This window comes from Pan paniscus, chromosome 3, assembly GCF_029289425.2.
Source record: "Pan paniscus chromosome 3, NHGRI_mPanPan1-v2.0_pri, whole genome shotgun sequence".
Taxonomy (NCBI): domain Eukaryota; kingdom Metazoa; phylum Chordata; class Mammalia; order Primates; family Hominidae; genus Pan; species Pan paniscus.
In genome coordinates this window covers 10,786,744-10,806,600 of record NC_073252.2, presented here as the reverse complement: position 1 = coordinate 10,806,600, position 19,857 = coordinate 10,786,744, and the positions used below count along the sequence as shown (strand labels likewise).

Below are 19,857 nucleotides of genomic sequence, written 5' to 3'. Positions count from 1 at the left end.
AATGTGTTCCAAAGGTAGCTTTGCCCAATAGCCCAGGAGTAATTAAGGAAAAGATAAGATGGGGAGTGAGTTAGCTTAGCTTACTATTAATATTATAATTCTCGGCCGGGCGTGGTGGCTCACACCTGTAATCCCAACACTTTGGGAGGCTGAGGTGGGCAGATCAGGAGGTCAGGAGATCGAGACCATCCTGGCTAACATGGTGAAACTCCATCTCTACTAAAAAATAAAAAAGCACAAAAAATTACCCCAGCGTTCTGACGTGCACCTGTAATCCCAGCTACTTGGGAGGATGAGGCAAGAGAATTGCTTGAACCTGGGAGGCAGAGGTTGCAGTGAGCTGACATCATGCCCCCACACTCCAGCCTGGACGACAGAGTGAGACTCAGTCTCAAAAAAAAAAAAAAAAAAAAAAAAAAAAAAAAAAAAAAAAAAAAAAAAATTACAATTCTCTCACTGATATAATCTTTGCAAAGGCAGTTTTACATAGAGGGGAAATATAGCTTATTTCATCATAATTCAACCAATAATATTTAGTACCTTCTATGTGCTCAACACTAGGGCTGGCTATTTAGTTGTTCAATAAGCCCGTAAGCCCCATAATAAGCTCTCTGAACAGAACATTATACTTATGTTTTATTTCTGATTGTATTTCATAGTTATTTCTGATTGTATTTCATAGTATTATTGCATGATTGTATTTCATAGTTAAAGGGTATTACAGGAGGGGGTGGTGGCTCATGCCTGTAACCCCAGCACTTTTGGAGGCTGAGGCCAGTGGATCACTTGAGCCCAGGAGTTCGAGACAACTCAGGAGCCTGGGCAACATGGTAAAACCCCAACTCTACTAAAAAATATATATATATACAAAAAAATTAGCCGGGCATGGTGGTGCACACCTGTAATCCCAGCTACTTGGGAGACTGAGGCAGGAAAATCGCTGGAACCAAGGAGGCAGAGGTTGCAGTGAGCCAAGACCACACCACTGCACTCCAGCGTGGGCAACGGAGCGAGACTTGGTCTCAAAAAAAGTGGGGGGGTGGTATTGCATATATTTACCACAAATTGAACAGTAGCTAAGTGAAAAACAAATACAGAAGTCCTCCTTATCCTCAGTTTCACTTTCCACAGTTTCAGTTACCCATGCTCAACCAAGGTCTGAAAATATCAAGTGGAAAATTCCAGAAATACATAATTCATAAATGTTAATTCGCATGCTGTTTCTGAGCGGCACGATGAAATCCTGAGCAGTCTCACTCGAATCATTTCTTTGTCCAGTGTTTCTGTTGCGCTGTGTCCATTATCCACCTGTTAATTGCTGAGCAGTCATCTCGCCCACCAGATTCGCTGCGTGGAATCTCAGTGCTTAGGTTCAAGTCACCCTTATTTTACCTAATAATGGTCCGAAAGCGCAAGAGTAGTGATGCTGACAGTTCTGATTTGCCAAAGAGAAGATGTAAAGTGATTCCTTTAAGTGAAAAGGTGGAAGTTCTCAACTTGAAAAGGAAAGAAAAAATATTGTATGCTGAGGTTACTGGGATCGACAATAAAAATGAATCTTCTATCCGTGAAATTGGGAAGAAGGAAAAAAAAGTGTGCTTGTTTTGCTGTCACATATCACCTTTATCATAGGTCTGTATATTTAGGAAAAGCATAGGATATTTAGGGTTTATTACTATCCTCAGTTTCAGACATCCATCGTGAGTCTTGGAACATTTTGCCTTAGGATAAGTGGAGGGCTGCTGTAACTTAAGTGTACGTTTATGTAATTTAATTTTATTTTTATTTTTGAGACAGAGTCTCGCTGTGCCGCCCAGGCTGGAGTGCAGTGGCGGGATCTTGGCTCACTGCAAGCTCCGCCTCCTGGGTTCACACCATTCTCCTGCCTCAGCCTCCCGAGTAGCTGGGACTACAGGCGCCCGCCACCACACCCGGCTAATTGTGTTGTATTTTTTAGTAGAGACAGGGTTTCACCGTGTTAGCCAGGATGGTCTCGATCTCCCGACCTCGTCATCCGCCCGCCTCGGCCTCCCAAAGTGCTGGGATTACAGGCTTGAGCCACCGCGCCTGGCCTATGTAATGTATTTTTAATAATGGCTGTATGTAAAGCCAGTTCACAGAATTTCTGAAAGTTTAACAACCATCCATTGCAAGCTGGCAGCAGCCACTCCAAAGAACAATCCCTTAACTCTTTTTCCTTCTTCAAGAGGCCTTACTTTAACCCTCCCAGAACACGGTGATATTGACAATGTCTTCATGGTTTCACCATAATAAGTTGTGGTGGAAACAGTCAAACCAAGGTCCATCGGATTCTGCAACCATGCTATGCCCACCTCAGTACATTACCTCCCCAAAAGCAGTAACTTTGTGAGATCTGTCCTGAGACTGCAAAGCCAATGAGTCTCTGGGCAAATGGTGCTAATTACACGTTATGACCACCAGGTGGAGAGCATGCCGGGCTTCTCCAAGAGAAAACTGGAGATGGGAAAGACTTTGAACAACTGTTTGGGTCCTCTTGTTTGACAGAGAACTTTTCCTAGCATTTTAGAATATTTGTGTACTTCATTAGGGAGGTAAATTCCCGTCTTCCCTCTAATTTTTTATACTATAATAATAGCAGTAACTGCAGCTGTGCATTAAGAACCATGCCTTGAAGTGCATCAATTCATTTATTCCACACATGAATTTCCATTAAGTATAAATAAGCACTCCTTACTTCTCCAGATGGGGAAATTCATTCACTCCTCAATCCATTTGTTTATTTCATAAACATTCATTAAGCACGTGCCATGATCCTGCCCATAGTATGAACAGGATCAAGATTCAATCTTAACAAATTCAGTTCCAAAGCTCACCCTCCTTTAAATATCACAAATATTTGAGTTATTATTGCTTTATTAAATAAGGCCCCCAAATTTTAAGAAGCTTTCTGGAATTTATCTGAATTACTATCAAAGATGTATAATGGTAGACAAGTTACTTTGCTTGTTCAATCCAGTTTTTTTCACCTGCAAAGTTCCTTAAGTTCACCTTAACCTCTTACTTTGAAGGATTTTGGTTAGCTAAGCAATGATTAAGTGAAGCTCATGGTATCAGCACTTGCCAGTCGGCATATTTGATGCGGCTGAAATCCCCGTGGATTTTTTAACTATTGCCGATATTATACTACACAAAAATCTTAAAAGGGAGGGAGGAATACTAAGTGAGGCTAGAAAAAATAATCCTACATTATAATGAAGACACAGGACACATGGACAGTGTATCATAAAGATTCACCCTGAGTAACACAAAAGACCCTGAGTGGCCAAGGCAATCTTGAGTAAAAGGAACAAGGCTGGAGCCATCACACTTCCTGATTTCAAATTACATGACAGGGCTGTCGTGGTCAGTGGTACACCAAACATGCACACAAGTAAGGCAGAGTGCAGAGCCCAGAAATAAATGCATGCATTGATTAAACTAATTTTTGATGAAGGCATCAGGAATACACAATGGAGACAAGATGGTCTCTTCAAATAGTGGAAAGACTAGATATGAATGTGCAGAAGAACAGGGCAGGACCTGTTCCTCTGCACAGGGCAGGACCACGTTCCTCACACCATGCAAGGAAATCAATTTGGGGTGGATTAAATCAACTTGGGGCATACCCAAAACTACAGAACTCCTAGAAGAAAACATAGGGAAAAGATCCTTGGCATTGTATCTTGCCAATGACTTTTTGGGTATGAGACCAAAAGGACAGGCAGCAAAAGCAAAAATAAACAAGTGGGGCTACATCAAACTAAAAAGCTTCTCCACAGCAAAGGAAAGAATCAACAGAGTAGAAAGGCAAACTACAAAATGGGAGAAAATATTTGCAAACTATATACCTGATAAGGGTTAATGTTCAATATAGACAAGGAACTGATACAACTGAAGAGCTAAAAAATGAGTGACCTTATTGGAAGATGTCCAAAGGATCTGGGTGGACATTTCTCCAGGGAGGAAATACAGGTAGCCAACACATATATAGGAAGTGGTTCTCAGCATCACTGGTCATGAAGGAAATGCAACTCAGAGCCACAGTGAAATATCACCTCACACCTCTTAGGATGACTATTACTTAAAAAACACACACAAAAAACAAAAGATGGCAAGTGTTGGCAAGAATATGGAGAAAAGCGATCCCTTGCACACAGCTGGTGAGAATGTAAATTGGTACAGCCATTATTGAAAACACAATGGAGCTTCCTCTAAAAAATTAAAAATAGACATACCTTACGGTTCACGAATCCCACTTTTGAGTATATATCCAATGAATTGAAAACAGGATCTTGAAGAGCTCTCAGCACTCCGTTCATGGCAGCATTATTCACAGCAGCCAAGATATGGAAACAGCATAAGGGTCCATAGACAGATGAATGGATCAAAAAATTGTGGTATATACATACAACGGAGTATTTTTCAGCCTTAAGGGGAAGGAAATTTTTCCATTTATGACAATACTGATGGACTTGGAGGGCATTATGTTGGGCCAAAACAAGTCAGACGCAGAAAAATGATGCTGTAGAATCTCACTTACATGTGGAACCTAACACAGTCAAACTCATAGAAGCAAAGAGTAGAATGGTGGCTGCCAGGAGCAAGGAGGAGGGAGACATAGGAAGGTGATGCTTAAAGGGGACAAAGTTTCAGTTATGGTGCACAAATAAATTCTGGAGACCCACTCTACCACATAGTGCCTACAGCTGATGACACTGTACTGTGTACTTAAAGTTTGCTAAGAGGATAGATATTATGCTAAGTGTTCTTACCAAAAAAAGAAAAGTAAATAAAGTAACAATAACAAAAAGGGCAGGAGTCAACTTTGGTAAGTGACAGATATGTTCATGGCCTTGACGGTGGTGATGATTTCATGGATATGTACTTATCCCCAAATTCAATCTTAATGTGTACAGTAAATATGTAAAGCTCTTCTATGTCAGTGATACCTTAATGAGGTGGTTTAAAAAAGATTCACCACAGTTAAGGCAAAGTTTTTGCGCCATTGTACAAGACCCCATGTGATCTGGGCACTCTCCCACCTCTGCCATCACCTCTCTGGGCTTACCTCCTCCTCGTGCTCATCCCATCTGCTATAATTCAAGTGTCCCCTCCAAATCTCATGTGGAAACTTTGTCCCCAATATAGCAGTATTGAGAGGTGAGGCATAAAGGGGTAATTGGATCATGAGTGCTCTGCCCTCATGGATGAATTAGTCCATTAATGGATTAATGGGTTAATGGGTTAATAGAAGAATGGATTGTCATGGAAGGGGAACTGGTGGCTTTATAAGAAAAGACACCTGAGCCAGCATACTCAGCCCCCTTACCATCTGATCCCCTGCACTGCCTCAGGACTCTGCAGTAAATCCCCTTCAGCAAGAAGGTTCTCACCAGATGCATCCCCTAAACCTTGGTTTTCTTAGCCTCCACAACTGAAATAAATAAATTCCTTTTGCATATAAATCATCACCTAGTTTCCAGTATTCTGTCTTAAGCAACAAAAAAAAACAGACTAAGACAGAAAATTGGTGTCAAGAAGTGGAGTGTTGCTGATAATGAATACCTGAAAATGTGGAAAGCAGCTTTGGAACTGAGTAATGGGCAAAAGTAGAAGAATTTGTAGGAGCAGGATAGAAAATGTTTAAATTCTGGTGAAAGCTTAGAAGACAAGAAGGCTAAGTAAAGTTTGGAACTTCTTAGTGATTAGGTAGGTGGTTGTGACAAGAATGCTGATAGAAATATAGACAGTAAAGGCCATTCTGATGAGGTTTGAGGTAGAACTGAGGAGCAAGATATTGAAAACAGGAATAAAGACCATTCTTGTTATAAATTGGCAAAGAACTTGAATCAATTGTCTCTATGCCTGAGGGTTTTGAGGAAGGCCAAACTTGAGAGTGATAAACTAGGATATCTAGCAGAAGAAAATTCTAAGCAAAATATAGAAGGAGTTGCAGGGTTATTTTGGCAACTTACATTGATATTTCAGAGCAGAGAAATAATTTACAGAATTTTTAATTAAAAGAGAAGTAGAGTGGATAAATTTGGAAAACTCAGCCTGGCCACATAGAGAAAAAGTCTTCAGAGGAGAAAACCAAGGGTATATCCCAGTTACCATTTGCTAAAGAGATTAACAGGGATAGAAGTGGGCTAGATGCTATCCCTCAAGACAATGGAGGAAGGACCCCAAAGGTCTTTCACAGATCTTGAGGCTGCCCTCTTATCACAGGCCTAGAGTTCTAGGATGGAAGAAAGGTTTCAGGGGATAGGACTGGGGCGCTGTCTACCAGCTCACTGCCCACAGCTACCCTGGGACTCTGCTTCCTACACTGCAGCACAGCACTTCATGGCTGCCCAGCTCAAGCAACCCCAGTTGAGGCCCTTGTACTGAAGCTCTGCAAGGTACAAGTTTTAAATCTTGGCAGTATCTGTGTGGTGCTAATTCTGCAGGCTTGCAGAAAGCAAGAGCTGTGGAGGCTCAGCAACCTCCAACCAGATTTCAAAAGATGTCGTCAAAGGCCTGAGGACCCAGTCAGAGACTTGTCACGGGGGTGGAGACATGCAAAAAGCCCCCACTAAAGCTATACAAAGCAGATATGTGGTGTTGAAGCTAATGGAGTCCCCACCAGGGCAATGCCTAATGGAGCCATAGGAGCAAGGCCACTGCAGAAAATCCCCACTATAGTAATGGGAGTGAGCCTGCCACCAAGACCCTTGAGCTGTAGAGCTACTGGTGTGCAATGCCAACCTGGGAGAGCTGGGTGGACTAAGCACAACCAAGCTATAGGGGTGGGGTGTCCCAAGGCCTTGGAGGCCCTAACTCTTGCTCCAGTGTGCACAGAATGCCAGACGTGGAATCAAAAAAAAATTATTCTGGAATCTTAGGACCCAAATTCTTCTTTCTTGGGTTTCAGTCTTGGATGGGGCCTGTTATCCCTTTCTTCTTGCCTCTTTCTCCCTTTTAGAATAGGAATATGTACCTTATGCTTGCCCCACAATTGCATCTTGGAAGTAGATAATTTGTTTTGATTTCACAGGCTCACAGATGAGACTCTGAACTTTGGACTTTTGAGTTGGTAGTGGAATGAGTTAAGAATTTGGGGCTACAAGGAGGAATGAATATATTTGTATGTGAGGACATGCATTTTGGTGAACCAGGGGTGGAATGCTGGTTTGAATGTCCCCTCCAAAACTCATGCTAAAACTTCATCCCCAGTGTGGCAGTATTGAGAGGTGAGACCCTTAAGAGGTGATTGTATGATGAGGACTCTGTCCTCATAAATAGATCAATCCATTCACAGATTAATGAATTAATGGGTTATTGAGCTCTGATGGAAGGAAAACCGGTGGCTTTATGAGGACAGGAAGAGGGACCTGAGCTAGCACATTAGCACAGTCAGCCTCCTCGCCATGTGCTGTCCTGCACCGTCTTAGTACACCTCAGAGTCACCACCCACAAGAAGGCTCTCATCACATGCCCCCCTTTGTTCTTGGACTTACTTAATTTCTAGAAAATCACCTAATTTCAACTATTCTGTTTTAAGCAACAGAAAAATGAACTGACACCACCTGAGGACTTTTGCCCTTGCTGTTTCCTCTGTCAGGAATCCCCTTCCCAAGATATCCACAGGACATGCTCCCTCGCTGTCCTCAGGCCTCTGATTTCATCCCCTAACCACAGATGTCTCCTCAGACCAGCCTAAAACACAGTAGCCCCAGCTCCTACTCTCCGCACCGTGCTGTCCTCCAATCTGCTTTATTTTCTGCATAGTGCTTGTCATCACCCGTGAATGTTTATTTATACTTTTGTTTATGTATCTCCTAACTCCTGCCACTAAATGTAAGTTTCATGGGAATAGCAACTTTATTTGTTGGTATTATACCCCCCAACACCGACATCAATACATATATTAAAAATGAGTCCATGCCTGACACATACTATGTGCTCAATAATAAATCAATGAAATAAAAGAAGATAAATGTCCTATTCTAAACTCACAACCCCTGAAGAAAACTGGGTAGATATCTTGAAAACCATAAAGGGAATTTTCCTATTAAATTACAGGAACTCAGTCTCTTTATTGAATTCTTTTTCCAGTGAATTGAATTGATCCCCAATAGATAGAGTGAAAAAAGACCTCTTGGAAAGCCAACATCTAGTTTTGCAGGGAAAGTCATCAACCCAGGCAGCAAGATGTTCAACCAGGGAGCTCTGGAGGTGAAGCCAGTAAACAATAAGATGAAAGGAAATTAATTTTATGTTTTATAATTTTGTGCCTTAAGCAAGCATCATGTGGCCTAAGCTTTTTTGTGATTTCCTTGAAATAGTCAAAGATCTAATGTTAACCAGATTGCTGCTGTTGTTGAAGTAGATCCTGGGTCATATTTTGTGTTTTCACAATGCCAAGGACATCAATTATTTCTGTGTGCAATCAGTGTTTGGAATTCATATAAAGAAGTGAATCCTACCTATTTCAAAAGTGTTTTTTAAAAATGAGAAAAGAAAGGAAGAATGGTAATTTTATTCTTATTCTTTGGAGTAATTGTTTTAGACATAGAAGAGCCATTAAAATTATACAGACCAGTTTGTGCTGTGTTGCATTGTGTTGTGTTGTATTGTGCCAGTTGGACGTTTCACCAAGGGGAATCTAAACAGGAGGTGCAGTGGAGAGCAGGCTGAAATTAACTCCTTAATGACATAGGGTGGCGAAACAGTAACCAGTCCCCCTGCGCCCAGGCACCACGGGACTTCCAGGGGGACAGTGCAGGGAGCTCTTCAGCACATGGTTAAAAATCACTGATTTAGTCCAACCTCCTTGTCTCACAAATGAGGAAAGCAAAGGAGGCTCAGTGTGAAGCCACCCAGCCAGTGTTCAGTGGAGGTTTAAGTCTCCTGTAACAAAAGATAGACATTTTCTCACTGATTCCCCGACAGCCATATAAAATAGCATTTATTACACCACGCCCATTTTTAGAGATAATCAAACATTGCTTTTCCAAGGAGCCTTCTTCTGACAACCCAGAGTAACTTAAGTGTCCCACATATTCATTTAATACTTTGTCCTTCTCTACTTGAAATCCTTATCAGATTGTTCATGATGCCTTCAATGCCGGTCTACCCACTAAGGTATAAACCCTATGGCAACATGTTCGGTGCCAGCCATCTTCACAGTGTCACATCCCCAGAGCCAGAAGCTTGGCCTGTGAACACCTCAGCTAGGAGCACCTTGACAGGAAGGATCACATTGTATTTGTCTTTTTTCCCCAGTGCCTGGTACTGTGTTTAGCTCAGAGTAGAAGCTCGATAATTACATTGAGTTGAATTATGGAAATAGAACTACCTAGAGTTCAGACAAATCTGTTCCAGGCTCTACTTGGGATTTTTCTAAGGTTAATTGTCCTTGAGAAATTATCCCACCTAGTTTGTCCTTAGTTTTTTTTTTCATCCATAAAATAAAGAAGTTGGATTCTGGGGGTCTTCAGAAATTATTCTATTTTGAAAAATCTGTGATGCTATTTTCCTCTGCTTGGAAATACCCCATGAACGTGGTAGGCAGGAAATTGAATTGTATATGTACACACACACACACACACACACACATACACATGCACATTAAGCGTAAACAGGAATCAGTGGTTTCAAAGGGACCTTAAGAGTCACACGATGTGCAATGAAATCTTCATTCTACCATTTACTTGCTGGGTGAGTGTAGGTGAGATATTTAACTTCCCCGTGTGTCAGTTTCTTCATCAACCGAACAAGGGTGAGGATTTAATAAGACCACGTAACTAAAGAGTTTAGCATTGTTCTGGGTATCTCATACGATCTCAGCAAATATTAACTGACATTATCACCAATATTATTACAAATAAAAATGATTTTCATGTAAACGTGTATAAAATCAATGCTTGATGACATTTTCCATAAATTCACTGCTATTCCCTCTTATGTTTTAGGAGACGCATCCGTAAGAAAGAACAAGGTAAGAGAAATCAATAAAACGCATTTGTTATTCACTATTTACTTTAGAAGCCTAGAGATATAGATGATGCAAAAACTCAGATATCTCTAGAAAAATATGTCTTATAAGTCTGATCACAATTTGTAATTTCTATTTGTAAGCCAAAAAACTGTTAACCATTGGCCCTGCTCACAGAACAATAAACTTAATTTAGGTTTCTCTTTTCTTTTTCAGATTCCTTTACCACCTCCTCGGTAAAACACTTTAAAATAGCATTTTGTTTCGCTACACAATTAAATAATTTGAGCCAGCATCTGAAAAAGAGAAACACAAACATTTGACATTGAAAATCTAATATGATTTCAGAGTGAGAGACGGATGTAGAAAAAAAAAACTAATATGAGATGTTCAATGAACAAGACTAAACAAGCCTTCATTCATCTATTTAATCATTTATTCATTCATTCACAGTTATCTATTCAATATACCTTCACTCATTTCTCAATGAATGTATTCCTCCCCTGTTTCTTTCTGTTCCTCTCCTTTCTTTCAGTACAGAAATTTGCTGGATGGTATTGCTGGGTATACTTCTGGCAGGCTTAGATTCATATGAAAATGGGATATGCCCTCAGGGAACAATATATTAAGTATATATTCATGTGAGATATATATATATATATATGACACATATATAAATATAAATACTATTACATTTATACATCTCTATGGAGAAAAGAGCAACAGACAGCTGCAGAGGCTCTGAGTGACTGGCCACTCTTGTTGCTCTATCTGGGACCTGTGAGCACCTCTGCCATAGTATGCATTACATTCTCTGGCAATCATTTCTTCATCTCTCTTCCCTGCTAGAGGGAAGCAGCTTGAACCAAAAACTGTATCTTTTTCCTCTCTATATCTCCAGCATCTACTAAGGTACCTGATATACTTATGAATAAATGAGTGAATGGGTGAATAACATATGAGTGAGTGAGGCATTCACTGACTTTCAAACATTTTTATATTTCTTAATGGGGTTTTTTTTTGTTTTGTTTTGTTTTGTTTTTTTGAGACAGTCTGGCTCTGTCGCCCAGGCTGGAGTGAGGTGGTGCAATCTCAGCTCACTGCAACATCTGCCTCCTGGGCTCAAGTGATGCTCCTGCCTCAGCTTTGTGAGTACCTGGGATTACAGGTGCACGCCACCATGACCGGCTAATTTTTGTATTTTTAGTAGAAACAGGGTTTACCATGTTGGCCAGGCTGGTCTTGAATTCCTGACCTCAGGTGATCCGCCCACCTCAGCCTCCCAAAGTGCTGGGATTACAGGCGAGAGCCACCGTGCCTGGCCACTTTTTTAATATTTATTTGGGTAGTTCTAAAAACTCAGGTCTGCCAGTCTGGGATGAATGGAAGGCTGTTATCATTTTCTCCACAGGCCTCCTAAAGCCAAAACAGGTGCACTATGGAGGAGCACGTTGACTCCCCATAGAAAATTATGTCACGCCCTTTAGAAAACAGTGCCAGACCAGATCGGTCTGCTCCGTAGTTAGCATCCAAAAACTAGCATTTTCAACCCAAAGCTGGGGACACGGAGGGCAGAGCAGTGTGGATTCAGGGCCTGAGGCATCACTGCTGCAGCAAACTTTCTCAGGACCCTACTGCGACTCTCCACACAGGCCTCTCATAACACTTCCGAAGAAGTACCAACCCTTGCCCCCTGAGCCGGAGAGCAGCAGGCCACCTTTATCTCAGAGACACACCTTTCCAGAAGTCCAGAGAATGCCCAGGTGAGAGATTCATCATTAATGGTGAAATGACCAGCAAGAGTGTGGGTGTGGGGGAGGGGGACAAGGGAAACCAAACAAAGTACTTTTCAGAGGAGGCTCCCTAATGGGTGGGGAGTGTATTGGTCCTTTCAAAGACATAACCAAGACTGGGTAATTTATAAAGAAAATAGGTTTAAATGACCCACAGTTTCACATGGCTGGGGAAGCCTCACAAAACTTACAATCATGGTGGAGGGGGAAGCAGGCATGTCTTACATGGCAGCAGGTGAGAGAACCTGTGTCCAAAGCAAATGGCGAAGAGCCCTGTATAAAACCATCAGATCTCATGACAGTGCATGCAGTAACATGGGAACAGCATAGGGGAAACTGCTCCATGACCCAATCATCTCCCACCAGGCCTCTGCCTCAAAACCTGGGGATTACAATTAAAGATGAGCTTTGGGTGGGGACACAAAGCCTAACCAGTTATACCTAGAAGAAAATAGTTCTAGAAACCTGTGTTTTGATTCTTTGCAGGAAATATAGCTTCTCTGTAACAAAATGAGTTATTATTGAAAGAATTGCTCACTTGTGGCCTGAATTAGTTAATAAAGAAAATGTCAAATGCCAGAACAGAATCAGCATATTTTATGTAAGAACTGAAAGGGGATTCAGATTATTCCAGGACCAATATTGGCCCCCAGCTTCCCATCACCCAGGCTGGAGAAATATAACCATGCTTGAAAACTCTTTTGTCAAAAACATTATTGCCTTTATGAAAAATAAATATTATAAAACCAACCCTCTGATATTAAGTACTGATGATGGCTCTTCATTCCCAAACGTGTGGGACATTTGGCAGCTGGTGCTAATCACAGAATGTGACAAACTCGAGTGAGCATATTTCATTTTCCCAAAAGAGTTTAAATTTCCAAAATTACCTTATTTTGTAAGTCAGAAAAGTGATCAGCATTTCCTCCTTGTTTCTGCATAGAATGAAGGATGCTCTCTTATTTTTCATCCTTCTTCAAGCTTGCATCAGCAGTTTGGGGCATAGGCATTATTTAGTGAGAAAGCATTTCTCATGGATACAAAAACTCAGGATATCAGGCTCATTTTGAGCTTCTATGGGAAACTCATTCATCACTGATTCTAATGGGGAACATTAAATAGCCTAAAATGTCATTCCTCCTTCTGTGGCGAATGTCTCTTCACCATTTCCTCCATTACAGCCCCACACAAGCATAAGTTTTCCAAGAAACACCTTCTTTGTTGTCTCTCCCATGGAATGCCCTCCTTTTCTGTCCCCCTTTCAACTGCCATGGCACCATGGGAAGGAATAGAGGCTCTCAAGTCTCGATTCAAATGGTCTGGGTTTATATTAGTTCTCACATTGCTATAAAGAAATATCTCAGACTGGGTAAGCTATAATGAAAAGAGGTTTGATTGGCTTACAATTCCATGGGCTGCACAGGAAGCATGATTCTGGCATCTGCTCGGCTTCTGGAGAAACCTCAGGAAACTTACAATCATGGCAGAAGGCAAAGGGGAAAAAGTACCTATTTTTAACTAACAATTATTGCACTTTTTTACCAACCTATTTTTAACCAACACTATTTTTAACCAACACTTATTGCACTTTTATTACCTTGGGCCCTTCTCCATTGGTACCTATGTTGCCCCATAGAATATAACAAATTAACAAGTCTGTTTCTTCCACCCCAGGAAGGGATGGAAGAGGAACTGACTCATTTCAGTACCCATATAACCTGGCACAGTACCTGAAATATAGTAGATGATGGATAAATATAAATTTCCTTCTGCAGCTTTCAAAGGAACCTAATCAGACTAGGAGTAAGCAGATTTGCTCTGTTTTGATTTCCAATTTCAAAGAGTGAGAAACTGGGAGGCAACAATAATAACAGACCATCCAACCCATGAAACTGTGTTATCAGAATTGGAAATGTAAAATGTAGCATTCCTAAAACTCCTGGCCAAATAGTCTAATATGTAAAGGACTGATCAAACCTCAGAGAAGTAAGAAGACAGAAAATAGGATTAATAAAATATTGAGACTAGGCATAATGGCTCACGCCTCTAATCCTAACACTTTGGGAGACCGAGGCAGGCGGCTCACATGTGGCAAGGAGTTCAAGACCAGCCTGGCCAACATGGTGAAACCCCATCTCTACAAAAATACAGAAACTAGCTGGGTGGGGTGGAGTATGTCTGTAATCCCAGCTACTCTGGAGACTGAGACATGGGAATCGCTTTAAACTAGGAGGCAAGGGTTGCAGTGAGCCAAGATTGCACCACTGCACTCCAGCGACAGAGGGCGACAGAGAGAGAGACTGTCTCAAAAAAATAAATATATAAACTAAAATAAAATATTGAAGATGATGAGGTTGTTCAGTGTGGAGAAAAAAGCATTTTATCTTCTTTCTGTTTCCTCATGCTGGAAAGAACAGTATCTTGGGACCCGGCAGCAATGAGTTTGGATCCCAGGTGAGCCACTTTTGGCAGTATGACTTCAGAAAAGCTCTTTAACAGCTCTGAGTTTTCTTATTTATAAGAAGAAAATAACCATCTTCGTATGATAAAATGATGATGATAAGGTATGCCATTCCTGTAAAGTGCCTAGGATAATATCCGTCACAGCACAGGAAAAGAAGAAGAAAAGAAAAGAAAGAACAAACAAGAGAAGGAAGGAAGAGAGAGAGAGAAAGAAAGAAAGGAAGAAAGAAAGAAAGAAAGAAAGAAAGAAAGAAAGAAAGAAAGAAAGAAAGAAAGAGAAAGAAAGAAAGAAAGAGAGAGAAAGGGAGAAAGACAGGGAGGGAGAGACGAAGAGAGGAAGGAAACCAGCTTCTCCCATCTGTTCTTGGCAGAATTAGGTATCCAGAATCCATAACTCTGTATTTTTCTAGAAATAGAGGCTGTATATATTTTTTTGAGATGGAATCTCGCCCTATTGCCCAGGCTGGAGTGCAGTGATGTGATCTCAGCTTACTGCAACCTCTGCCTCCCGGGTTCAATTGATTCTCCTGACTCAACCTCCTGAGTAGCTGGGATTACAGCTGTGTGGCACCACACTCAGCTAATTTTTGTATTTTTAGTAGAGATGAGGTTTTACCATGTTGGTCAGGCTGGTCTCGAACTCCTGACCTCAGGTGATCCACCCGCCTTGGCCTCCCAAAGTGCTGGGATTACAGACGTGAGCCACCGTGCCCAGCCAGAGGCTGTATTTTCTAATACAGTGGTTATCATCCCGGCTTTACACTAAAATAATTGGAAAGCTTATTTTAAAGCACTATCCCCAGTATCTATTTTAATTGCCCTGAAGTGAGACCTGTGCATCAGAATTTTTAAGGCTCCCCCAGGTGAAGCTAATATGCAGACAGGGCTAAGAACCCAGAGGGAACCAAGTTCGAGGAATACATCCGCCACAAAAGCTTTGAAGGTATTTAAGCCTTATCTATGCCTGAGTTTCCAGAGTCTAACATAATGCTCACTCAATTGCCAAATGCGTCCCTCTGCGGGCACAAACCACACCGGTCTATTGGGTCACTGTCTTGGTGGTGTTGACATCTTTAGAAGTTGGCATTTGATATCTCTGGGGTTCCTGTAGTTACAGTTTACTTTTATTTAATCATTTTTAGATGTGATGAGAATTGTGCTGGATCTCTTCACCAAAACACCTCAAGAGAGTAATTATATTTTCTCTTATTAAATTTTTCCAGCAGCCCTGTAAAGTATGTTTCCTAAGCCTCAGAAGAGTAAAGTACCAAGCCCAGTGGATGGCACATGTGCCCAGTAAATAGTACTTCCATACTCACTGGGCACCTAAGGTCACCACGCTTCAGAGAAGTTAGGTAACTTAAAGTCGCAGGGTTGACATTTGACTATTGATGGGGCAAAAACCTGCACAGCCCCATAGGAGACACTGGGGATACCACGATAAATGAGATGGCTTTGCCTCTGAAAGAGAGATGTGCTTTCAAATTCATTTTTAGCAGGGCCCACATGGGTGGTAATATCATCATTAGTGATGCCCAAGTCCCATGTAATCAACCACAGAAGGATATTGCTCTGAAAACAGAAGGAACATTGGCAATCAGAGCTTCTGCAGCCAAACCATGCAGGAGAGTGCCTGCTCCATCTCTGCCAGCTGTTGTTAAGGCACTGTGAGTGAGATGAATTGCATTCCCTAAGGCAGAAGCCATAATTTACATCTGGCAATCAACTGTATCCGTGGCAGGCAGTTAGACAGCTGCAGCCTTTTGCAGCGGGCTGTGCTCACCCTGGATGGTCTTTGTGGTTCCAGCTATTGTGTTTCAGGCCCCATTTGTCTCTGCCAGCTCTGCTATTCTCTTTTTTAAAGCTAAGCCTTGGTTTCACAAAACAATTACTGAATTGAAGCACTTCAGTAAAGGAAAACGTCACCCCAGTCATTCATTGACAGCTCAAAACCAGAAGAGAACTTCGAAGTTTCGAGAATGTTGGTTGGACATTCTCAGTCACTTATGTACCATTATTATGATTTTTACGATATCCATGTACTTAATTATTTTTTCTGCTCTGCTCATTTTTTTCAACTTAAATAAATTTACTTAAAAGAAAGACATATAATTATTATAAATAACTTCAATACAGATAGCTTCAAAACAAAATTTTGAGCTCTGGGGAATTTTACCTTTGATAAAAGGGAAGGTAAGCAAATATTAGAACAGTGTTTCATATCTACTAACCACTGCACTGAGCCTTTCTCTTTGACATAATCTGAAAGACAACTAAAAAGGGAATAACTTTTCTACTACGAATCCATTGTAATTTTAATAACGTGCTCCATGCACCAAATAAAATCATCCTGAGTAACAGCAAGAGTAATCAACATTTTCTGAGTCGTAACTACACACCAGGCCCGGTTTGGGATCTTAAATGTATTAATTCATTTAGTCACACAACAGCACTGTAAAAAAATTACTATCGAGCCAAGATGGCCGAATAGGAACAGCTCCGGTCTACAGCTCCCAGCGTGAGCGACGCAGAAGACGGGTGATTTCTGCATTTCCATCTGAGGTACCGGGTTCATCTCACTAGGGAGTGCCAGACAGTGGGCGCAGGTCAGTGGGTGCGCGAGTCGAAGCAGGGCGAGGCATTGCCTCACTTGGGAAGCGCAAGGGGTCAGGGATTTTCCTTTCCGAGTCAAAGAAAGGGGTGATGGACTCACCTGGAAAATCGGGTCACTCCCACCCGAATATTGCGCTTCTCGGACCGGCTTAAAAAACGGCGCACCACGAGGTTATATCCCACACCTGGCTCGGAGGGTCCTATGCCCTCGGAGTCTCGCTGATTGCTAGCACAGCAGTCTGAGATCAAACTGCAAGGCGGCAGCGAGGCTGGGGGAGGGGCGCCCGCCATTGCCCAGGCTTGATTAGGTAAACAAAGCAGCCTGGAAGCTCGAACTGGGTGGAGCCCACCACAGCTCAAGGAGGCCTGCCTGCCTCTGTAGGCTCCACCTCTGGGGGCAGGGCACAGACAAACAAAAAGACAGCAGTAACCTCTGCAGACTTAAATGTCCCTGTCTGACAGCTTTGAAGAGAGCAGTGGTTCTCCCAGCACGCAGCTGGAGATCTGAGAACGGGCAGACTGCCTCCTCAAGTGGGTCCCTGACCCCTGACCCCCGAGCAGCCTAACTGGGAGGAACCCCCCAGCAGGGGCACACTGACACCTCACACGGCAGGGTATTCCAACAGACCTGCAGCTGAGGGTCCTGTCTGTTAGAAGGAAAACTAACAGACAGAAAGGACATCCACACCAAAAACCCATCTGGACATCACCATCATCAAAGACCAAAGGTAGATAAAACCACAAAGATGGGGAAAAAACAGAACAGAAAAACTGGAAACTCTAAAACGCAGAGCACCTCTCCTCCTCCAAAGGAACGCAGTTCCTCACCAGCAACGGAACAAAGCTGGATGGAGAATGACTTTGACGAGCTGAGAGAAGAAGGCTTCCGACGATCAAATTACTCTGAGCTACGGGAGGACATTCAAACCAAAGGCAAAGAAGTTGAAAACTTTGAAAAACATTTAGAAGAATGTATAACTAGAATAACCAATACAGAGAAGTGCTTAAAGGAGCTGATGGAGCTGAAAACCAAGGCTCGAGAACTACGTGAAGAATGCAGAAGCCTCAGGAGCCGATGCAATCAACTGGAAGAAAGGGTATCAGCAATGGAAGATGAAATGAATGAAATGAAGCGAGAAGGGAAGTTTAGAGAAAAAAGAATAAAAAGAAATGAGCAAAGCCTCCAAGAAATATGGGACTATGTGAAAAGACCAAATCCACGTCTGATTGGTGTACCTGAAAGTGATGGGGAGAATGGAACCAAGTTGGAAAACACTCTGCAGGATATTATCCAGGAGAACTTCCCCAATCTAGCAAGGCAGGACAACGTTCAGATTCAGGAAATACAGAGAACGCCACAAAGATACTCCTCGAGAAGAGCAACTCCAAGACACATAATTGTCAGATTCACCAAAGTAGAAATGAAGGAAAAAATGTTAAGGGCAGCCAGAGAGAAAGGTCGGGTTACCCTCAAAGGGAAGCCCATCAGACTAACAGCGGATCTCTCGGCAGAAACCCTACAAGCCAGAAGAGAGTGGGGGCCAATATTCAACATTCTTAAAGAAACGAATTTTCAACCCAGAATTTCATATCCAGCCAAACTAAGCTTCATAAGTGAAGGAGAAATAAAATACTTTACAGACAAGCAAATGCTGACCGATTTTGTCACCACCAGGCCTGCCCTAAAAGAGCTCCTGAAGGAAGCGCTAAACATGGAAAGGAACAACCGGTACCAGCCGCTGCAAAATCATGCCAAAATGTAAAGACCATCGAGACTAGGAAGAAACTGCATCAACTAACGAGCAAAATACCCAGCTAACATCATAATGACAGGATCAAATTCACACATAACAATATTAACTTTAAATGTAAATGGACTAAATGCTCCAATTAAAAGACACAGACTGGCAAATTGGATAAAGAGTCAAGACCCATCAGTGTGCTGTATTCAGGAAACCCATCTCACGTGCAGAGACACACATACGCTCAAAATAAAAGGATGGAGGAAGATCTACCAAGCAAATGGACAAAAAAAAAAGGCAGGGGTTGCAATCCTAGTCTCTGATAAAACAGACTTTAAACCAACAAAGATCAAAAGAGACAAAGAAGGCCATTACATAATGGTAAAGGGATCAATTCAACAAGAAGAGCTAACTATCCTAAATATATATGTACCCAATACAGGAGCACCCAGATTCATAAAGCAAGTCCTGAGTGACCTACAAAGAGACTCAGACTCCCACACATTAATAATGGGAGACTTTAACACCCCACTGTCAACATTAGACAGATCAACGAGACAGAAAGTCAACAAGGATACCCAGGAATTGAACTCAGCTCTGCACCAAGCGGACCTAATAGACATCTACAGAACTCTCCACCCCAAATCAACAGAATATACATTTTTTTTCAGCACCACACCACACCTATTCCAAAATTGACCACATACTTGGAAGTAAAGCTCTCCTCAGCAAATGTAAAAGAACAGAGATTATAACAAACTATCTCTCAGACCACAGTGCAATCAAACTAGAACTCAGAATTAAGAATCTCACTCAAAACCGCTCAACTACATGGAAACTGAACAACCTGCTCCTGAATGACTACTGGATACATAACGAAATGAAGGCAGAAATAAAGATGTTCTTTGAAACCAACGAGAACAAAGACACAACATACCAGAATCTCTGGGACGCATTCAAAGCAGTGTGTAGAGGGAAATTTATAGCACTAAATGCCCACAAGAGAAAGCAGGAAAGATCCAAAATTGACACCCTAACATCACAATTAAAAGAACTAGAAAAGCAAGAGCAAACACATTCAAAAGCTAGCAGAAGGCAAGAAATAACTAAAATCAGAGCAGAACTGAAGGAAATAGAGACACAAAAAACCCTTCAAAAAAATTAATGAATCCAGGAGCTGGTTTTTTGAAAGGATCAACAAAATTGATAGACCGCTAGCAAGACTAATAAAGAAAAAAAGAGAGAA

General features: G+C 41.8%; 1 protein-coding gene across 1 annotated transcript in view; it reads left to right on the top strand.

Annotated features, from left to right (window-relative positions):
• The window catches only part of CLNK (cytokine dependent hematopoietic cell linker), an 87,160-nt gene that overhangs the window by 19,444 nt on the left and 47,859 nt on the right, over positions 1-19,857 (top strand). Inside the window, exons 5-7 of the mRNA XM_003826785.5 lie at positions 9,978-10,003; positions 10,217-10,236; positions 11,653-11,763. Of these exons, the coding sequence (XP_003826833.4) occupies positions 9,978-10,003; positions 10,217-10,236; positions 11,653-11,763 (157 nt within the window). The remainder of the gene's footprint in view (positions 1-9,977; positions 10,004-10,216; positions 10,237-11,652; positions 11,764-19,857) is intronic.